This window comes from Ruditapes philippinarum, unplaced genomic scaffold (assembly GCF_026571515.1).
Source record: "Ruditapes philippinarum isolate M1 unplaced genomic scaffold, ASM2657151v2 ctg9783_1_1_1_1, whole genome shotgun sequence".
NCBI lineage: Eukaryota > Metazoa > Mollusca > Bivalvia > Venerida > Veneridae > Ruditapes > Ruditapes philippinarum.
The window spans coordinates 1-23,073 of NW_026866513.1; the positions used below are offsets into that span (position 1 = coordinate 1).

Here is a 23,073-nt window from a genome sequence, read left to right on the forward strand (position 1 = left end):
TTGATAACAAAATTGCTTGCCTACAGTGTTATTCCTAGTTTCGAATCAAGCTACAAATAAATATCAAAGAAATCAGAATTACGAATATACGTGTTATTTTTATCTATCTAGCTGTCTCGTTCTAATTATAATGTAACAAGTCATCCACCTAACGGGCATGAAAACAACATAAAATAAGCCTTCGTTTAATACGGCTTCATAAAGCTGTTTCGTAAAAAGTTGACCTTTAGTTCCATTCATTTACAGTACAGTTGTTTAACCGAGAACCATTAAACTAAAGTAAAGTGTAAACTAATCATGCTGTGTCTATTATACGGAGATGGGTTTGAAGAAAGAAAATAACATGTTTGTACATTTTTTTATTTCACTGCACTCAAAATTAATGAAAACATACAATTTTGGCAATAAAAAAATAGATGTATACGAAGAAAAAAACCGAAAAATACATTCTTATAACTCTTATCGAAAAAATAAATAATTAAATATACAACATGAAAAAAAAATTCATGTTCATTTATGTTTTGTAGTAAAATCATGTAAATAATTCACAGATTAGATGTAAAGTAAGGTATCACAGAAAATATAATGTATCACATTTAAAAGCACACGCTAAAGCTGAAAAATGGCATCTACAATGCCAAGGAAGATGTCTAAATAGTTTAAAGTTCACCTCTGTTTCTTGCGATATTTCTAATTCAACACAGTTCAATACAAACAAAATTATAGCGCTAGCAGCCAAAGGAAATCAACATTGTACTTGAGCTTGTAATGGTAAAATGTAAACATACTACATATACATATAGAATCAAGCATTTTGCAGAAAGATGTCTGAATTAAATACACAAAGGTATGATTAAAGTGACAATAAAGGGCATAAAGTTAGTGAACATGTGCAAGTCAAAATAAGTTTAACATTTTGCCATAATGACATTCAATTTTATAATATACTTCCCCCGAATGATGAATAACTCAAGAGACCCGAAAAATTTCTGTATCATGTAAAGTTCAAAATATTTTATAAAGAGTGTGGCACGGTCCTGTCATATTCAAGGCAGATTTACATTTTATTCTTAACATTTTCCAATATCAACAGTTGGTCAATCACTATTAAAACATTCAATCTTTTGAAACATATAGTCCATTTAACTCAGTTTGACAACGAAAAAATGAGCATTATGTCACTTTTAATGCAGTCGTCTTATTCCTATTTAGTGACATCAAAGAGCTACTTAGTGACATCAAAGGGCAGCTTTTTCTTCCTTGACGTTTTAGGCTGAGTCTTACTATTGGCGCTTCCCTGAAAATACAAAACAAAGATCAGCAATCTAAGTAATTGCGATTTGGTTCGTCAAATTGTAGGCAATGATATTTACTGTCAAAGGATCTTGGTTCAACAGTATTGTTCATGGGGGTTATTACTTCCACAGGAAGCTAATTTGATTCATAAAATAGAACTACTCTTGGAAACATTTAATATATAGCTATTTAATTATTTATTACATCCTCCTCAATCGTTTCGATGGTTTAAACTCTCCTTGTCAAAGATTTTGCTGTTGTTGTTTTTTTTAAATCACAGTCATATTAATCGTGTTTTTACACTATGATATTTACCCGTTCCACATAGAAATTAGATAATACAGTATGAGTTTAGTTTAGCGGATACGTGTTTCATAAATAACACAGTGTAACAATTAAAATAAGATAAATATTTAATTTAGAATATAAACAGCAAACTCCTTGATGATAATGGGTTTAACCCCACGGAAGTTGCAGTTTGATAAACTTTGTGAAAGTAAAACATTCCGACAGACTGCATTTGGTTCTTTCGATTGTTGGTGAGTTGACCTTTGTTAACGTTTTTTTTTTCTTAATACATGATAAACAAAAATGCAAAGAATACGGTACAAGTTCAGTTTATCGGAGTGCTTGTTTGGACTTACAAGAAAAATGAAAAGAAAAATGTTCCGCCTGTGTATAACATATACATTGTATTATATCTACGGACGTATTGTCTTATAAGAATTATGCGTTTCCCATTTAAAACATATTTACCATCGATCGCTTCCATCATGCATTTTAAATACGAAAGTAGTTTCGTTTCCCAGGGTGATTCTTGTTTTGCAAGGCAAATGTTTCAAAGGATAAATAATAATGTCTAAAATTTCATCTTCTCCATAATATTATTGATTCATGAAACTAATTAAAAGGCCCATTATGCCTCAGAAAATGCTATAATTTTTATTTCTCAAAAGCTTTTTGTATTTTGCTCTCTTTACTTTTTTAGCAATTTGTATAATTAGCAGTTTGTTTGAAATTTTAAATACTGCTTTGTTTAACTTTATGACTCATAACTGCACATTCAGCGCTATTTTCTTCAATTGTTTAACATCTAATACGCTAAACCATTATTTAAACATTTTTGAACACATATTTTATATTTCTTAAGATTACAAAAATATAGATTTCTGAGGCATTATGTATTTTTAAAATAATATTTATATCTATCTTATAAAGTTTATATATCTAAATTCTTTTTATTCGACCGATTTAAGTTTAATATATTGAATACTCACTGGTCTGAGTATATCAGGGATAGACACAATATCTCGCCCTGTCTTCAGTGTGAGCTCCACGTGTACAGAATAGGGGTTGTATGTTCCAAACACGGGCCATAGAGGCTCAGTGGTATCAATCGATTGAAAATTGAACAAAGTTTTTCTGAAAATATAAATAAACATCAAGCTTGTTTCACTTGTTGTCAAATATCACAAATGAACTTGTTAATATATGCATTACAACAATTTAATAACTGACAGATCACGTTTATGTGTACATTATTAATGTACATAAGGAACAATACAGATGCATATGTGTCTCAAAGATATACGAAGACATTGTACAAAGATATGCATTACACATCTATATACATTGCACTCACACAATGCGTAATTCGATGCACATATGTAGATACATATGATTGATTCGGGAGAAAATTGTTAACATTGATTCTATCCAAACAAATACAAATACAGCTTAACGAACACCAAACCGATGTTATTAATTGACACATCATTAACATTCAAACGATGACAGTATTACCTTAAATTGACGTCAATAACTGTCCATTCACGTTTGGTTGTGTCCAATAAAAATCCGTAAGTGGCATGGTGGGTGGAACCAGCAGTGTCGCTTGTGATTGGATGATGATTCAACAACTGCCTCTTGTGCCGGAACTTGTGACATACCTAGTCATACAGTACATATATAGCTGATTTTAAGAATGCTGTAGTCTTGATTGAATCAAATTTTAAATGAAGGATCATATACCTTACTATTTATGGAGGAATTTAATCATGAGCAATCGTCTATTCTATATACTGTAAGATACATACAAATAAAGGCGCATTATCCACCAGAAATAAATATGTTCTTAAGAGATAAATGGGTTTTAAACTGTTTTAAAAAAGGTTTTAGAACATGTACGATGCTTATAACCTGGTGAAAGAGCACTGGATGTGAAACTATTTGTCATAAAAGTAGCCAAATGTAAACAAAGTACTTTTTTTACTTCCATACAAAATACAAAATCACTACCATAACTATACAAAACGACAAAAAACAGCAACAGAATCAAAAGATGTTTCAAGTTTATAGCCAATGAGTAAAATTCTGGAAATTTAATAGGACACCAAAATTTAATAAAAAACGTTCGAGAAATAAAATTAAAAGCATTTTTGCCATTTAAACACATGTAAGTTAAAATGAAACACATACAAACATGTGCAATTAGTTTAAAGTTAACATATTTATTCCACGAATATATACATATATGCATACACAAAACAAATCAAATATTTTTTGCATTTAAGAAAATGATTAGAAATGTGCAATTCATTGAGTACTTTGAGAGAAATGCAGATGCAATAGCACATCTTTAGAACGAGATAAATGAGTTTTAAACTGTTAAAAAGGGCTTTAGAACGTATACGATGCTTAAATCATCTGAGGAAAGTAGCACTCAATGTGAAGTTATTTGTCATAAAAGTAGCAAACTGTAATCAAAGAACTTTTTTGACTTCCAATCAAAATACAAAATCACTATAATAACAATACTAATTAACAAAAATATGTTTCCGTTTCAGATACATTGCCAGTGAGTAATTCTGGAAATTATAACAGGACATCAAAAATAAAAACGGTTTTGAGAAATAAAATTTAAAGCATTTCCTTGACATAATGGTCCTTTAAAACACTTGTAATTAAACATAAAACATCATACAAATATGTGCCAATCATTGAGTGTTTAAAGAGACATGTATATGCAATAACACAATACCTGTTTATGCTCCCCACATCGTTCAGCCGAGAATGACCACGCAAACGTTTGGCTGCCTACATAGAAACTGCTATGAACTGCGTCAAGTCTTGATATTCCGATCTCAAAGAGAAGGGCGTTTCTAAGCAGAGTTACGTGGATACGATAAAACACTTGTACTTCCCAGTAAAACCTATAAAAATAAGTTGAAATGTTTTCAATAACAACATGTGAAATAAACTAAAATAAGTTTAATGTTTTCAATAACAACATGTGAAATAGACTAAAATAAGTTTATGTTTTTAGTAACAACATGTGAAATAAACAATAATAAGTTTAAATCTTTTCAATAGAAACATGTGAAATAAACTTAAATAAGTTTAAATCTTTTCAATAGCAACATGTGAAATAAACTAAAATAAGTTTAAATGTTTTCAATAACAACATGTGAAATAAACAAACATGTGTGAAGTATATAACACAATAAGAATGTCTATTTAAGCATGATCAATATGTAAATAAAAATTCATATGTACATTGTCCCCCGAAGTACCGGTTCAGATTATAAATCCCTTGTTAGTTTTGTAGAACATTGACATTTTTCATACGGCACCTATCTTATATCTTAAAAGAGATATTTACAAGTAAGGCATTGTCTCAGAAATAACATCAAGCTACAGATAAATTAGATCACCACATCTGTACTGGACATTCCAGCTGGGACCAATTTTCGTATGTTTTATGTTTTAAGTCTTAAGGTGTATATCTAGTTACTTGATGTAATCGATTTGTTTGAACAAAACGCTCTCGGCCAAAAAAAATTATTTAAAATATAACTTGAAAAAGGAGCAATTTTCTTTTACGTAAAATGATTCATTGACATTTATTTTGCATCAGATTTTACTTTTTAGTGTGTCTGTGTCGTTTTTTTTTTTTTTTTGTTTTTTTGTTTTTTTTTGGGTACAGGAAGACCTCAGATGACCCTCTGTACATTATTTCAGGCACAAACGGCAGGCTGGATAACCTTCTCACATGACGAATCCGAAGACGCTAGTGATATATGTATCTCCAAAATTTGTTTTCGAATCTTGATTCCGGTGGACGCTCGTGAACTTCACAATTTTATCACTTTTCATTGGGTTTATATTACAACAATAACAAGGATATTTAAGTTTTTTTTCTATTAAAACAGGATTTATTCTCACCAAGAAGTATGACAATGAAAATAAATAGTTCATGAATAGCGGTTGCCACGAGTGAAATACTGTTTTTATAGAAAATAAAAAAGAACTTGAATTTCAGTTTGTTTTATACATTGTTCTCTTTTTTGACATGACAATATGAAAGACTTTCCCCTTATTTTGGTGTATTGGCTGAATTAAGAAGAAAGTAGTCCGGTAAGACAGCAGTGAAAATGTGGAAATATGTTTCACTGCAGTGTAGAAACAACTTTTTACAGTGAATATCAAGAAAGTGAAAATGCGCATTTTAGTTCATCATTATTTCTGAGTATTTTATTTATAAGAAAATAATAAAGCTTATTTCTTACTTTCCAGGAGCTCGTAGGAACTTTGTTGCAATGACGCCAGAGTATTTCTTCAATTTTTTGTTCCAAATTGATTTTTCAGGCAATAATGCTGGTCGAGATAAAGCCTTTCTACTGTCATCTGAAATTAAATACATCAAAGGGGAGATCAATGGCTGTTTCATACTTTTTTGTTACATTTCTGAACAAAATACCTAACAGTATTCTATATTATTTCCTAATATACTGTAAAAAAAACTTTCTGTATTAAGTTATATTTTATATAATATGTAATTAAAAGACTTTTTCAAAGCTAGGTTCAGAACCGTTCTAAACATTATATTAGAATATATTTCTTAGTGGGACATATTGCTTTTACAAAGGATTTAACTCACTACAGTGTTGGATCAGTACCTGATCACAAAGTACAATTTTTATTTCGCCGATTCTTTCATCATTTATTTTTATTTTCGTATATAAATCGGTGTGAAAAGGTGAATGCAATGTTTTAATGTGCATTTCGGTGCATGAAAATGTGCGAATTTAGCATTTAATCATTCAAGCGCATTGTCTGATATATACCAGAATACAGTATTTAGTGTAGAGCTCCAATACTTTTTTGGTCTCACTCATTTCTTTGTGGTACATATTGCTTTTACAAATTAACCTTATAGTACACTTTTATTCTAACATGAATATTAAACAAAAAATGTTTTTCTGAATAAAAAAAATCTAAATATTTTCAATACCACCTTCTGCAGTATTCACGTAGCCAGCTTCCATTTCTGAATCCATGCGTTCCCTGCGTTCCTTGTCAAGCTCATCGATATCTTGTGTTTTATTCTTGGTAAATCTTGAGTCCATTTTCACAGATTTCTTTATCATGCTGGTTTGAGCCTCGTCATCCATGTCCCTTTCTTTCATCTTCATCTGTTTCGCCGATTCTAATTCCCATGGGAAACGGCGACGTCCTAAACCAAAGACAGTATACCAAGGTTTTTAATCAAACACTCCTTCGGGTCATTTTAAGAAGATATAAGAAATTCATTTTCTATTATGTAGGTGTCTTTATATTAAAACAAAAGTTAATATGACAGCTTGGTTTTTATGGCTTTATATTCTACCTGTCGACTTTGACAAGCGTCTACAAAATGTTTCCAGACTTTCAGGCGCAAATATATGTATATTCAGAAATATATCTAATCTTAATTACACATCGATGCTGAAGCTATGTAGTTATAAACTTAACAGATGAAAAACACATATAAAATAATATGCCTGAAAGTAAAACGATGGGTTTATAAACGCATTTCCGTTACAATTGTTTGGTTGTAAGTGTGAAGATTTCTAGGGAATAATTTAAGAATATTACACAATGTTAATTTAGGCCTGCGTAAAATGTCACAGCCTTTATATCCTTAATCAATAAAGCAGCAAGTATCCGGAAGGCCTGTCACGTTGAGAAACGTATTGCTTGAATCATTCGCAAATTCTACCGAAAATGTTCATTTCTAGAAATCTAATATCGGTCTGTCAATATGTATTGTATAAAATGTGTCTAGCACATTGAACTTTGTATACTTGATATTATTGTCTACTCTGTTTTAATGCGTAAAACAGATGTAGCGACCCTTATTTGTTTTATTCAAAAGTCAGTATTATATAAAGTAATTTGCCAATTTGCATTCATAAAAATTCCATACTGTTACGAAAGAAATGGTATTTGAATTTTGTATTAAAGTATGGTTTGTTTTGAAATGAAAAGATACATAAACGTGTAGTTTATGTAACAAATACATATGTATGAAATATTAAGTATTCCGGGCTTTAAATGATTATGAAATACGTGAATATCGTTTGCTTAAAATAAACTAATGGCTGATCAAGCTAATAGTACAATATAAGCAACATGTCTTCCGGCAAAATGATGGAAGACATCCGGCGAAATTTTGAAAGAATAAAAAAAGGGGAAGAGGGACTGAATGTTTACCTCTTGCAATTCCGCGGTTTTGTCGTAGCCTCAGCCCAGCAACACGGCGTAGAGTTTCTATATCAGATCTCATATTTCTGCCATCCATTGAAATGGCTCGTTCATGATGGGCAGTTTCCGCATCAAACAGGAAACCAACACCTTAATGACAAAAAAGTTATTTAATTATTTTAAAAGGTTATTATCTGACCAAAAGCGCAAATGAATGATTTTATAATCTTAATAACGTGTTTCATTAACCTACCCAACAGCTTTACACATTGATATCGGGATTCTAGTATCCATACTTTTGGGAGTAGGTATTTTACTACGCAGGCGTGTATGCCCGAAGTATTAAGTCACCCTGTACACAAACCGTGGTTAAACTACGCCCTTCACATATGCTAGATCAAACAAGTTAAAACATTTACACTAAAATCCCACAATTCATGATGACTGTCATCAATACTTTTAATTATAATTTCTTACCTTGAACCTCTGTATTTCACCTTGATTTTTTTTTCAAAAATAACATGAGTTTCGCGCACAACACTATTGCTAACAATGTTGACAAACTATATTAAAGAGTTCCTTGGCCTTAGCCGCAGGGACCTGAATTTCTCTGGCAATTGGAAAGAATTGTATCAATTAACATATTAATCTCTTAATGCATTTTGCTCTGGACAAGCATTTTTCTTTGACCTCTAATTGTGACATAAAAGTGATATATATTCACACGTGCGACACAATACCATATGATGGTGAAATTTGTATCAAATTCTATTAAAATCCCTCCCTGCTTCGGACGATACTGGGCGCTGCCTTGACGCCGCTTGTTCGTCTGCCCGCCTGTCCGCCAGGCGCAATGATTTTGTACCTCGATTTGTTTTTAATACACATGAACATTAGAATGATGAAAGTTATAATTATAAGTAATACAATACTTACATAAAATATCACCAAACCTCTTGTCGATTTCACCTGAAGAAGAAAATAATGGATGTTTTTTTTTTTTTTTTTTTTTTTTTTTTTTTGGAACGAATCTTGTATTATTATCAAGTGTTTTGAATCGCCAGAAAGACAAATATGTTTACAAATATTTAAAAGATTACCGGGTATAGCTTTTATTAGAATTACAGTTTGCCGTTTATTCTTTGAAATAGGCTGTTTTAATTCAATTCAATTTTAATTGAAGATAATTATGAACAATATGTAACCGTAACTCCATAGTTTGTAATATACAGTATAACGAAATGCTTGTTTCCCACTTCCAGACACGCACGAGCAAATTTGCAATAATGAATGAAGTGAAATTTTCCTTTTTTATGGAAGCACAGATAGGACATTCCGATTTTATTTTATTTTCCTATCTCGTGGCCACGAGATATAACTCAGCATTTTGTTTTTCGTTGTTTTTTTTCTGAGTTATATCTCGTGGCCACGAGACAGGAAAAAATGAAAATCTGAATTTCCCCTCTGTGCTTCCGTACTTTTTCCTTAACGTCAATCTTTTTATAAAAGAGAACTTTTTGTATTAAATAGATAGTAAGTGCTCAAATGTGAAAAATACTGACCGAACACTTTAAAAAAAGTTGTTTAAGGTTTTAGTTCTAAATATAATATAACTTAAAATGTTTCTTTATAATGATAGACTAATTATTCAATTGTGAAAAGAGATAAGTTAATGTCTCCAAAGCAAGGGAAATGTTCCAATACCGTGCCGTAAACATAAACACTTTGTGATATGATTTTAATGCAGATACTATTTAAAATGTAACATTGCATTGTATGTAGTCATATGGTGCAGATGTATTTTGTTATAAAAAATGTCATATAATATATAAAAGTAAATAGGTTCTAAAAAACGAGTGCTATAAACATTCCCTCACCAAAAAAACACAATCAAATGCTTAATCAAGTGCGTCTTATTCCCATTCCATGTCCGAGGTGCAAAATATTACCAGGAGCACGGACAACAAACTGGAAGCCCTCTTCATTTACCGGACGATTGAGAACCCTTATTCTAGCTTTGTGGGTACCATGTGTACCTGGTTTACACACAATCTTGTAGCAGCCGTCTACCGTCTTTGCATCAACCACTCTTGACGGAACAACATTTCCTTTAGGGTCTTTAATCTCAACACTTATAGCATCAAAACTGTCTCTCTGTGGTCGCCCCTTTGCATCGTAGAGGAATACTTTGATTACTTCAGTTTCCTGTCCTAGCGGAGCTTCTAACGTTTCGACAGATGTTTTTGGTGGATAGATGGCTGTAGAACGAATTTGTCCCATACCTAAAACGAAACTTTTGAATTCCTGGCCCATAGCGTTTCTATCAAAAGTTACATATGAGTTTTCTAACGGGCAAACGTCGAGATGTTGGTCTTTAAGCTCATCTAGCCTGTTGCTGATTGTTTTAGTAAGCTGCACAAACTCAGCTGGCATACTATGAACAAGACTGTGAGAGGAGAACTCTCTTGCACTGGCCATTAGAGAAACGTAATATCTCAGGTAATCCCTCTGTTTCTGAAGGACTGATTTCTTTTCTTTAATTCTGCCAGTTAGATTGTCCTTCAGTTCCCTACGTCGTATTTCCAGCATTTTTATTCCAGCGTCCATTTCTATATCAATCTCATGTTTCATGATATCTTCTTTCTGTGCAAGTGTTGAGTGTTCGTCTTCAGCTTCCTTCATTACGTTTCTTGCCACCGATATCTTGTCTTCAAGTTTTTTAGTTAGCTCATTGACGATTTGTCTTTCTTCTTCGTAAACATCTTGTATTTTCTTAATGACGTGGCCTTTTGATTCGTCATGGTCAAGAACTGTGCACATTTTGCATAACGGTTTGGAGCACACTTTCGCTGTACAAAAATGAGACAGGGGTTGTCCTTCATGACCTGGAACGGAACATGTTAACTCCCTTTGGAACGTTTCAAGGCCATACTTCCGAAGTTGCTCAAAGTTGGCAATCTGGTGATTTCTTGACAGGAAGTTTCGAAGATGAGCATGTGTACATTCAGCACACATAAATGTTTGGCAATCCTTGCAGAAGTAGACAGCATTGCTAGAATCTGGACAATCTCTGCAGGGTATGTTATGGGTCTTTCGCTTAAGACGAATGAAATCTCGGAGACTCCGCCGAGTGTGCTCTTTGGGGAAGTTCTTGACACTAAATATGGAAGAAAATATCAAGGCATATTACATTATACTCACAATTTATTTTCAAGTTACAGTCAAACCTGTGTTAAAGACCTACTCCGGATAAAGGAAAATCCTGTCAATTAAGACCACTCTTGTGCAAACCTTCATTGATAGAAATACAACAGGGTTAACTCAGAATAAAGCCCACTTGTCTGTCAAGGCCATGTAAGATCTCTTTACTGCGTGGTCCCTATTCACAGGTTTTGCTGTATTTGAATTTCACATTGTATAAACTGTTTGCCTATATGTATTTTCACAGTAATTCGTTTTTTTAAAAAGTATACAACACATTTATATGGTTCGTAATATAACGTGTGTATTAAATAGTGGAACGAATGCTATATAAAAGTTGTATCATAATAATTATAATAATTTTTTGATGGGGGAAGAAATTCAAGCAAACTTGTTACAAATGTTACTGAATTTACATGCGTTACATGGGTGTTACTTAGTGTTACGCTTGTAACAAATGACAAGTGTTTAATTAAATTGCGCCCATTGTGTACCCTACGTGATGACGGTTGAAAGACTGTTTGTTTAATCGAAACGGTTCCGTGGCATTTCTAACCTTTTACAATTTGTGTAAGTCACTTCATTTTCTTGGAAAAACATACTAGTTAATTGGTCGTACATTTACCATCTGTATGTTGTAAAAAATGTAACCACTTGCTCTAATATTTGTTAATACCAGTTACAATAATTCAGTTATTGCCAAAAAAAAATGATAACATTAAAAAAGCAAATTCTTACCTATCTCCTGGCACGTTATGTTTGATGCGGCATGTTGGACATGTGAGCGTCCAATCCCTTACCATGCCTTCCAGACATCTACCACAGAAAGTGTGTAGGCATGGTAACACGCGCGGATCTCGGTTGTCTTCGTCATACTCATCACCACATACGTCACAGTTAAGGTACTCTTCTTTGAGGTCGTCTATATTAAGTATTTGCGTCATACTTCCACTTTGCACCTATAAACTACAATGAATGATATGAAAATTCAAAGCGAAACGAATGGTAAAAAAAGGATATGATTTACAATGTATTTGTTTGTTAGGCCTCAATAACAACCAAATACGCCAGATAAGAAAAAAGTTATATACATGTAGTAAAAAAATCATAATTTAAACGGGGAAAAGAAACCGCAAAATTGAAAATGTTGCAGGATCGGTGTGAGTGGATGTGTTCATGGACAGCAGTGGTTAGCAATTATCCTCGCCACCTAGCTCCAGTCTAAGCAGTATTGAACACAATAAATTTTGCAACGTTTTAAATTTGGAAATATCCGCAGATATGTGCATACGTTCAACAAGTCATTTATATTTCTCTCATGACAAGTAGACATTGCCAATATCCGAAACAACCGCAAAACTAAAATAAAAAAATACCGTTTTTATTTGTTTGGGTCGTCAGACCAAACAAATAATGGTAGCGAAATTTCAGACTCTAATGCTGTTAATTGCAAATGCCGAAAGAAGTCCGCTTTTTGAAGCGGTTACTTCCCTTTATATGTACACTAACTCCGAAAAATTCAGGGGAGATCACTGCGTAAAGATGGTCAAATGACAGGCGCATTAATTTTCAAACAAAATAATTCCCGAATGGACGAAGATTTCTAATATTGTTTTATTCTTTATAGATATACATGCTTATAGTAAGCTTCGTGTTTATTTACATCTGTGTTAAACAACAGTTAGCGTCGTTACAAACCCTAATTTAGAACAATATGGTTTTCTTCAGGCCGTTAACATATAAATTCACCGTGGCCGAGTGGTTTGCGAGTTCAAATCCCAGTTAAGGCAACTCATTTTTTTTTTCAAATTGTTTAAGTCAACTAAACATTGGATTGAATATCAGTGTTGCAATTAGTCTAATAGCGAAATTTACTACAAATAAATAGAGGATATTTGTTTAGTTCAGTGTAAGATCGGAATATATTTCACCGAGTGAGCACCAAAAGGTATATTTCACGAGTGGCGCAGCCACGAGTGAAATATGAACTTTTGGTGTTCACAAGGTGAAATATATTTCAATCTTACACTAAACTAAACAAATTTTCTTTTTATTATATGCAAAGAAACGTTTTAAAAAGACATTTAACCTAATACTGAATGAAAAGCGCGCCAAATAATAATATAACGTGACGTCATTTACGACGTCACGTCATTAAATTGGTTCCCAGTACTGTGCACGCTGGTATTTCACTGAAATAACGTAAGGGGCTTAAATTCAAAACAGTGAAATTATCAAAGTGGTAATTTCACTGTTTCAAACAGTGAAATTACCATTTTTATATCACTGATATATTTCTATAAACCACCGAAAAGCATGTAATAAAACGCTAAAAAGCATTGGTGGCACCATACAAAAACAAATTGGTTTATAATCCCACAACCTGCACCTTGCTTACCTTCTGAGACCCAAACAAATTCAGCGCCTTCTGTGCTTTGATTTATGATTGATGTTAATGTAGCTATAGTAGTATTCTTTAATTAAAACACAGTTGTTAACTGCTTATTGCTTAATCGACCTAATTCTTAAGAAGGTCGTTTAACCTTATTACAGTGACTGTACGTATAATTTTACGTAAACTACAAATTTACAATTTATTTTTGTCACCATGGCAGTTTTCCAATTACTACCGCGTCACTCTAAATTGTAAAAATACGTTCATTTCGTTTATTCAGGGGACATTTTTCTCCGTAATTCAAGATAGAATCGATACAAAAATCAGTTGATACGGAAAGTAATTTGCAGTAAGATTGGGAAATGTTATTAACATGTACCTAATAGCCTGTTTGGAAATAATAAGTGTCAGGAAGAAAAAGATATCAAGATTTATATAACCCGTCCTATATTTAGATACAAACCTGACCTTTATTAAAATACATTAATTCGAAACATTCGTTAATTGCAACTTTGTATATAACAGTGTACTATAAAGAATAAAAATAAATATATAAATATATAAAATATATAATTTTAAAGTAAAACATTGTTGTACGTATTTCTTAGTTGTTACTGTAAATATTCTAGTTATTTTACGTTGTTTCTAGGTAATATGGTGTGAATACCAGTACGTGTACTTCTTACAGCGTCACGTTCATGTATAATTCAAATAAACAATGCCAAAATCGACAAAGAATAGTATGTCTTTAAATATTACTGTAGGCCGGTGCACATAAAAACTGATTTTCATCTATCTCTATTTTTACGAAACATTTAATACTAAACATGACTTTCATTGATTTAAATGTAATTTGAAACAACTGTGGGTGCCTTTGAAAATATTTTAAAGTACATAAATAGTTAGAATTAATAATGAGCCGCGCCATGACAAAACTAACATAATGGGTTTGCGAGCAGCATGGATCCAGACCAGCCTGCGTATCCGCGCAGTCTGTTCAGGATCCATGTTGTTCGCTTACATACTCTAAAACAAGTAGAGAAACTGATAGCAAACAGCATGGATCCTGATCAGACTGCGCGGATGCGCAGGCTGGTCTGGATCCATGCTGGTCGCAAACCCATTATGTTGGTTTTGTCATGGCGCGGCTCAATTATATTTAATTGAGCTCCACTTTGATGATAGCTTAATTGAACCACACTCTGGAACTAACCAGTACAGGTGTCTTATTATGAAATAATTATGGCCATGACCCTGGTAGGACTTAACCCTACGATCCTGAGTTGAGAGGCAAACACCTTAACTACAAGGCCGTCGCTCCCTTTACATAACTAAAAATACAAAGTAGACTAAGAACACAGTTTAAATAATATAGAAACCTTAAAGAACGAACAACTCGGCAAATTGAAATGTCGCCGGCTCGGTTCGAACTTCAAACATAGAAATTAATAACTTTAAGAATGATCTTTATTCTGTAATATACACAAACATCAATTTCTCTGTTGCTATTTAACAATTTAAGTAATTTTGTTTTACTTAAACACCGACGAATGTGTGCGTATGTAAAGAAAGGGTTACAATTTGATATAATCTGTCTTTAAGTATTCATAGTTTAATGACCATATTCAAGACATTAAGCTGAATTGTTTTAAACGAAACATTAGAAAATGTTTTCACCTAGTTACAATAAACAAACGATCCTTTTGATAAAAGAGAATGTTTAAAAGAGAATTTTAAATATATAAGGTAATTCAAAATAACAAATTTACCTTTAAATTAATAGTCCATGAAAATTTCACATATTTTTTCCAAATTCTTTTGTTTTTCAATACTGAAATTTAGCTTAAGGTTTTAATTCAGTGCATTTTTATTTAAGGTATGTAGCTATGTAAAACAATATGTTCTGGGTCGCTAGGTTCGAGGCCACTTAAAGGGGCGATCTTTATTGAACGAAAGTATCACGATCATTTAATTAAAAACACGATTATTTAATTTAAAGGCTTTGTTCGCTTTTCTTTAAATTTTCTTGTAAATGGATATATCTGATAATGTACATTAATAGGACAATACTACATCTCGTGTTTGTTTGTTTTTTTTTTTTTTTTTTTTTTTTTTTGTAATTGTCATTTTGAAATTTTACAATTTTAACTTAAACTTTAATTTAAAATATCTGTCTGTTTACCTTTGATATCGCCCCGGTCCGTAAATAAATAGCGTGGTTGAAAGCTATTGTTTGTTTCCACGCCGCATGACAAGTGTATTTTATCTATAATGTCATTTTTCAATGGCGATTCAATATTAGTAAAGACGATCTAAATTTTGTTCTTCAAAATTAAATTAAGCCTGCGAGTTGCATTAATTCTGATATATTTATCAATCTTTTAGTTTCAGTCAGGACATCGGCAGCTGGTCTGCAAGAAAAATAAATAAATTGATTAAATAAAGTTTCGGTTTTCTTATTCACCGTCCCAAACTCTTTTTTATTGTAACATATAATTCATATAAGCCATGTATCTTCATTCTTTTCAGATATTAATTATTACATTTTAATAGCATTATCGTCACAAACGAATATTGTGTTAAACCATTTTATTGTCAAAGTAAGTGATGCTGCAAAACAAAAATTTCACCAGATAATACTGATCATAAAAGATATAGTTGGACTTCACGGTTTGGTGGTTAAATTTGTTTTCGCCTCAGAGCTTTCAATATGAATTGTCTTTAAAGGCGATTCCAGTCGATTGAAAAAAACTGCCGTTAAGTCTACCTCAATATACATTTATGAAAACAAAAACTTAACTAATAAAGTTTTGAAGATTGAAAACCGCTTAAAGAGGTGCTAGGTTGCGTGAGAGATGTTGCATATTACATTTTGTTATACCTCATGTAAACATTTTACAATATATCCTAATGTGACATCGCGTTATGTTATTACCGAGTACTCTCCAGGGGCAAATAATCTTATAGACTTAAGAAAACATAATATTCTAGTTCTCTCCCCTGATAAATGCTGTAAATGCACTATTACTCTGAGAGACACGTGTAATTTTATTATATCTCATGAACAGGCTCAATCAAACTGAGTCTGCACTTTTAAAGATATATTAAGGTTTTCATTGTTACCGAAGGATCGCATATTTTCCAGATTTTTATTCTCTATCATTTAACTGCTTAATCCCTCAATGTTAGCGAAATATAGTAATAGATAGAAAAATATGTGCACATGATACACATGATCTGGTTATAGTTATTTATTACCGCGCTAACAATCGAAAACAATTAGTATAAATTACTGAGGGATTATTTGAGGTGAAAATTAGAACTACTTTAATGCAATTTTTCCAGACGAAATCCGCTGCGACAAACTTTTGAAATTAAATAAAACTGTTGCGAAAATAACGCAATCAAAAATATTTTAACAAGTATTCCATAATAAAATGACAATTCTGTGTATTAACGAGGCAATTTGTCTACATAATCAAATCTTAAGATGTGCCTTCCATCTATCATTATAAAAACATATACAATATAATACGATATATCGCATTTCTAAGAAAATCCAATGCAGTTAATATATAATTCCAGCACAGTATGTTAAAGACTGGCAGGACAAAAGGAAATGTGTCAATATGCTGTAACATGTGTTGCAAATTATTCTAATTCTAAATGTAATGTAAATTACAAATTAAGCCAGGATCTTACGAAAGACCGGTGGTGACATTTCACGTTCACGAATTCGTGATTTCAAGATTTTAATATTTCATTACTTTAATAGCGAAATATTGAATTTTTAAATCGTAAATTCGTGAATTCATAATTTCACGATTTCTTTTTAAAAAAACCTGAATAAATGAAAATATGAAATCGTGAAATCATGAATTCACGAATTTACGATTTCAATTTTTGAAATGAAATCGTGAAAAAATGAAATCGCGAATTCATGAATTCGCGATGTCATAATTTCACCATTTCTCTTAAAAAAACCTAAATAAATGCAATAATGAAATTAATTCATGATTTCATTTTTTAAAGTGAAATCGTGAAATAATGAAGTCGCGAATTCATGAATTCACGACTTTACTTTAAAAAATGAAATCGTGAATTCGTGAATTGATGAATTCACGATTTCATTGTTTCACGATTTCATTATTTCATACTTTCAGGTTTTTAAGAGAAATCGTGAAATTATGAAATCGCGAATTCATGAATTCACGAATTCAGGATTTAAAAATTCAATATTTTACTCTAAAAATAATGAAATATTAAAATCTTGAAATCACGAATTCGTGAACGTGAAATGTCACCACCGGTCTTTCGTATGATCTTGATTATCCGATATTTGCCAAACTTTAATAATTATTTATAAAGGCAAGAATAATTTACAAGGAAATAGTTTTATAAAATTTATTTCAACGTTCAACTAGGTATAGCTAAAGTTGTGTAGGTTACATTACGATTAATTTGTATCATTCATAATAATACATTGTTTAATTTGTAAATCAGAGCGCATTTCACGAATGTTTAAAGGCCCATTTCGCTTCAGAAATGCAATCATTTTTAATTCACAAACACTTTTCATTTGTTGGTATCTTTAAAAAATGAATGCTAATTTGCCATATACGAGATAAACTACCTTTTGTTTCTTTTTTTTCCGTGGACAATAGGTTTAATTACAGTAAATAAGTATTTTGTATTGAAGTCACATTACTACTTTGTTTACATTTTGCAACCTTTATGACATTTTACTGCACGTCTAGTGCTACTTTCAGTTGTCCAACATCTAACAAGCTATATATTCATTATTCGTCATCTCCACAGTCATAATCATAGTCATAATCATAGTCATAATCATAGTCATCGTCAAATTCTGACATCATGACAAAGTCACAGTAATAGTCATAGTCATAGTCAAATTCATCATGAAAGTCATAGTCACAGTCACATCACAGTCATAGTCATAGTCAAATCATAGTCACAATCATAGTCACAGTTATAGTAACAGTCATAGTCATAGCCGCAGTCGTAGTCACAGTCATGGTCACCGTCATGGTCACAGTCATGGTCACAGTATAGTCATAGTCATAGTCATAGTCGCAGTCATAGTCATTTTCATATTCACAATCACATTTATATTCACAGTTATAGTCACAGTCACAGTCATAGCCGCAGTCACAAACACAGTCACAGTCATAGCCGCAGTCACAAACACAGTCACAGTCATAGCCGCAGTCACAAACACAGTCACAGTCATAGCCGCAGTCACAAACAAAGTCACAGTCAAAGTAAAAGTCACAGTCAAAGTCACAGTCATAGTCACAATCACAGTCACAGTCACAGTCATAGTCACAGTCATAGTCATATTACTTAACTGTTTCTCATTTTATTCGTTATCACATGACATGCCGGCATTATACACACGCATTGCAAGCTTATTTCTTAAAGCCAGTATTAATTACAGCAGGAAATAGCGTTAATCTTCTTTTCTTAGAAGATATCCAAGGCGCTAGGTGCGCAATTTTATTTCATTCTACACGTGCCTTTACTAGTATTTATTAGTAATAAAAAATTATAGTAATAAAAATTATTAGTACTAAAAAATATCAGTAATAAAGAATAATAACACCAAATAAATATGATGATAAAAATTGTGCGAAATAATATGAATGAAAATGTCACTTGTGTGTTACTTAACTCATGATAGTAGCATGATATGTGCTGTTACAAAAGTAGTCAAACACGCGTCTGTTTCAATCAGCAACAAAACTTTTAGGTTGTATGCCGGCCAAGCTTTATAACTTTTACTCGTATTTAATATTTCTAGTATTAAAGGATACACTAAAAGAATTCTCGGTCGTCTGTAAATTATATGGATAGTAATCCTATAAGATAAATCAAAGAATCTTGAACAGGTGAAGGAAACATTTCCGCTATGAATGGCCATATGGCACTAATACAAATTACCCATTCATTGAATTGTCACAATCAAGTCTAAATCATATAACTGTAGACTTTAAATTGCATATTTAACACTTTATATAATACATTAGCTCTACTTAGTTTTACATAACTACTTCATTATAAATTATTCGTGCCTGTCATAAATGATTAATAAAGTTTGGCAAATATCGGATAATCAAGATCCTGATTTAATTTGTAATTTACATGACATTTATAATTATAATTTGCAACACATGCAACAGCATATTGACAAAATTATTTTTGTTCTTACAGATTTTAAAATACTGTGCTGGAATAATACATAAACTGCATTTTATCTTCTCTTAGAAATGCGAAATATCGTATTATAGTGTATGTTTTTATATTGACAGATGGAAGGCATACATTCTTACAGAAATAAAGCATATATTCCCATCTAATCAAGTATCAATATAACATTCTTGCGCCATTCTGAATTATTCTTATATGTTGGGATATTTCATTATGATCACCAGCAAAGAGTGCAGAAGTAATAATGTATTAAATAGAGCGATACTTTTATTTTTCATTTGTCTCAGCTTGTCTTACATGATTACGTTCATGATGGAACCAGAAATTTTACGACTTCAAACTGAACGGCAAAATGTGATAGATAGAGTAAAGGAATTATTAGAACTGAACCCCGAGGACAGTGAACTGCACGAAACTCTGGACGATCTCTTTCAACAAGCAACGGAGCTTACAAATACAAAGCAGCAGTCTGAAGAACGCGATAAACATAACATTAATGATACACGTACTGTAAAGAATTTCAGAGCTTCGAATAAAGGGAAGAACAGTCAGACAAACCGCATCATAGTGAAAGATCAAATAAAAATTATTGCTTATTTTCCGCGTCAGATTAGGCTGTCAAAAGAAATAGACGCGGTAGACATGACCGTGTGTTCCGTCACTAATTGTAATGTACCTCGGATGTCGGCAGAAATCAAGGGCACTATATTAGATGCCGATGCAGTCCTCTTCCAAGGTAACAGAATGCCGAAACATCTTCCAACTCATAGAGATGCTAATCAAGTCTTCGTGTTTTTGAATAACGAGCCTCCTTTGTATATACAAAAGACTAATCTTTCCAATGAAATGTTCGTGAACTATTTTAACTGGACCATGACATATAGAACAGATTCTGATATACCATTTCTTTATGGCGCAATTGTGTCGAATGATGAGCAAAGTTATACCGATTATCTGAATAACGTTGGACGAAAAAGGAGAAATGAGCTACATATAAATAAAGACTTAGACAAGGATTACTCAGCTATATATAAACAAAAGGATAAAGGTGTTTTTTGGATTGTAAGTCACTGCTCAACAAAGTCTAAAAGAGAAAAGTATGTTGATAAGATGAGAGAAAATATCAAAGTAGATCAGTTTGGACGTTGTTATGGAAATAAGATCGGACTTAAAACTTATTATTCTACTGAAAATTGGACACGTTACATGTTTTACCTTGCTTTTGAAAATACGTATTGTATTGATTATTTAACAGAAAAAGTTTACAACTGGTTTGAACTGGACGTCATACTTGTGGTTCGAGGTGGGTGTGACTATACTAAATTTCTGCCCAATGGTACTTATGTAGACGCAAACAATTTTGAAAACGCAGCCGCATTATCAAATTATCTGAATAAATTAGGTGCAAATAAGACTGAGTATACCAACTTCTTGAAACGTAAAGATACCTATCGGGTATATAAAGAGCGGGAAATGGTACAGTCATCATTTTGTAACTTGTGTGAAAAACTGAATAATGTTAACGACAACATAAAGTCCGTGGAAAATATATACAAGTGGTGGCAGGAGGACGCATGTTGGAATATTAAAAATCCTTTATAATTTTAAATTGACATTCATTTTACATTTTCATTCTCATTTCACTTTTCATTATCAATGAACGTATTCGATGTTAAAATAATATTATTTCATTATGCGAGTAATAGTTTATTTCTTATTAATTTTATTTGACTGCCTGCCATTATTAAGCCTAATACCGGAATATATGTTCCAATTAAAATTTAGAACCGTGTTTGCTTCTGTGAAATAATAGTGATAGGCATATTTTGTTGATACTGTTGTTGTTCGAAGTGCAACAGTCAATGGACAGTAGGTCTAAAGCCATTAAATTAGCATTACTTGTATAATATATAACTATGGCTGCCAAATTGTGAAACTACATTTAACACGGTGCATTTAAGGTTTCTTCAAAATGCAATGTACATTAGTAGTGCGATAAAGTTTGCTAGTGCATGTTACATAGTTATCAACATACCGTATACATGTTTGTCTTTGCAAAATACATGTATTTAGTAATATAGAACAAGAACATTTCATTTTTAAAAGATAAAAAATAAGTCGATAGTCACTCTATATATTGTATGTATATTACGGACACAAATGTTTGGCAAGTGAATGTGAAATTGCAAATCTAAAGGTGGTTTCGAAATTCAGATGATTATATATGATAAACAGACCACTTGGAATGTGCAATGTCACACCATTTTTATATTACGATTTCAGGAAATTTTTCCATTTAACTAAATGTGAAAAGTACTGTGGCACAAAGGTGACATGTGTGTGTGTGTGTGTTTTTATCTATCTTGTGCGCATTAGATACTATGTCGTGGCTATGAATTACTAAGTCGTGGCCACGAGATAGTTAAGTCGTGGGAACGAGATACTATGTCATGGCTATGAGTAACTAAGTCGTGGCAACGAGATGATTAAGTCGTGGGAACGAGATACTATGTAATAGCCACGACATAGTATCTCGTTCCCACGACTTAACTATCTCGTGGCCACGACTTGGCCACGTCATAGTATCTCATGCACACGAGATCAATAAAAACACACACATGTCATCTTTGTGTCACCTAGAAAAGAGATGATTTATTAAATTCATAATTATAATAGACTTTAACAGTTCTCCATGCTCATTTTATTGAATGTTGAATACTTAGTTTGAAATGGCTTTAAATTTGCTCTTTCGATACAATAACTTGTACATGTTATTTCATAACATTTGAGCTTATTCTCAAAATTGAAAAAAATTGAATGAATTATGTATGTATGCTGTATGCAATACAAACTTTAAATGGATTAATTAGTTTGATGTACAGCTAAATGTACATGCTAAATATAATTTTCTCCTTCTTTCACCGTCTTCTTCTGATATATTTCCACAATATGACACTACATTTGCTTATTGCCAGACGGCTTAATTTTGTACTTATTCATTCATCTGTTACATAATAATAGACAACTATATTAGATGCATTTATTGGGAATAAAAAACATATATTTCCTAATAAGAACGTTAATCGGCAAAGAGAATTAAAATATTCTGATTACAGAAAATAGTATCATTATTAACACATAACTGTTCCTGCATCGCCTGCATGTTGCTGAAGTTCGGGCATGTTTTATTACTGAATGAACAACAGCTCGATTAGCAACATATAAGACAAATGATGGTCCCAAAAACTATAATACAAGTGTTCCATTGATTCAATATTTGGTATCAGCAACATACCAGCATTATAATGCATTCTGAATAATTTTGTAAACTTCTGAAATTTCCCGTCTATATTCACTTAACGGACAAGGTGAATTACAGTAAAGTAAACTTAATTCCGTCAATGGGAACGATTGCTTGGCATAGCGCA

The 23,073-nt window shown here is 32.1% G+C and overlaps 2 protein-coding genes across 3 annotated transcripts; one reads left to right on the plus strand and one right to left on the minus strand.

Moving 5' to 3' along the window:
- Positions 1 to 351: 351 nt before the first annotated feature.
- LOC132732708 (E3 ubiquitin-protein ligase TRIM45-like) lies at positions 352 to 15,304 on the minus strand. 2 transcript variants are annotated; one of them, XM_060719181.1, is made up of 11 exons: positions 15,187 to 15,304; positions 11,761 to 11,981; positions 9,771 to 10,978; positions 8,758 to 8,790; positions 7,831 to 7,971; positions 6,593 to 6,811; positions 5,865 to 5,982; positions 4,337 to 4,508; positions 3,100 to 3,245; positions 2,574 to 2,718; positions 352 to 1,297 (listed from the first exon to the last, which is right to left on the minus strand). In XM_060719181.1, exons 2-11 carry the CDS (start codon positions 11,964 to 11,966, stop codon positions 1,226 to 1,228), a joined length of 2,460 nt encoding a protein of 819 aa, XP_060575164.1. In that variant the 5' UTR covers positions 11,967 to 11,981; positions 15,187 to 15,304; the 3' UTR covers positions 352 to 1,225. The 2 variants fall into 2 exon arrangements, with proteins under 2 accessions (XP_060575164.1, XP_060575163.1); XM_060719180.1 differs by having other exon boundaries at positions 353 to 1,297; positions 11,761 to 11,988; positions 15,187 to 15,298.
- Positions 15,305 to 19,805: 4,501 nt separating this feature from the next.
- On the plus strand, positions 19,806 to 21,628 carry LOC132732710 (alpha-(1,3)-fucosyltransferase C-like). The gene has a single exon (XM_060719183.1). It carries the CDS (start codon positions 19,841 to 19,843, stop codon positions 21,245 to 21,247), a length of 1,407 nt encoding a protein of 468 aa, XP_060575166.1. The 5' UTR covers positions 19,806 to 19,840; the 3' UTR covers positions 21,248 to 21,628.
- Positions 21,629 to 23,073: the final 1,445 nt, after the last annotated feature.

Bases quoted from the DNA above. Each gene is read 5' to 3' on its own strand.
- LOC132732708 (XM_060719181.1), bottom strand. From the start codon at position 11,966: ATGACGCAAATACTTAATATAGACGACCTCAAAGAAGAGTACCTTAAC. The intron at 6,812-7,830 runs GTAAACATTCAG...TCTTTGGTTTAG, and splicing joins AAACCGCGGAATTGCAAGAG to GACGTCGCCGTTTCCCATGG. The intron at 3,246-4,336 runs GTATTGTGTTAT...CTGTATGACTAG, and splicing joins GATGTGGGGAGCATAAACAG to GTATGTCACAAGTTCCGGCA.
- LOC132732710 (XM_060719183.1), top strand. From the start codon at position 19,841: ATGTTGGGATATTTCATTATGATCACCAGCAAAGAGTGCAGAAGTAAT.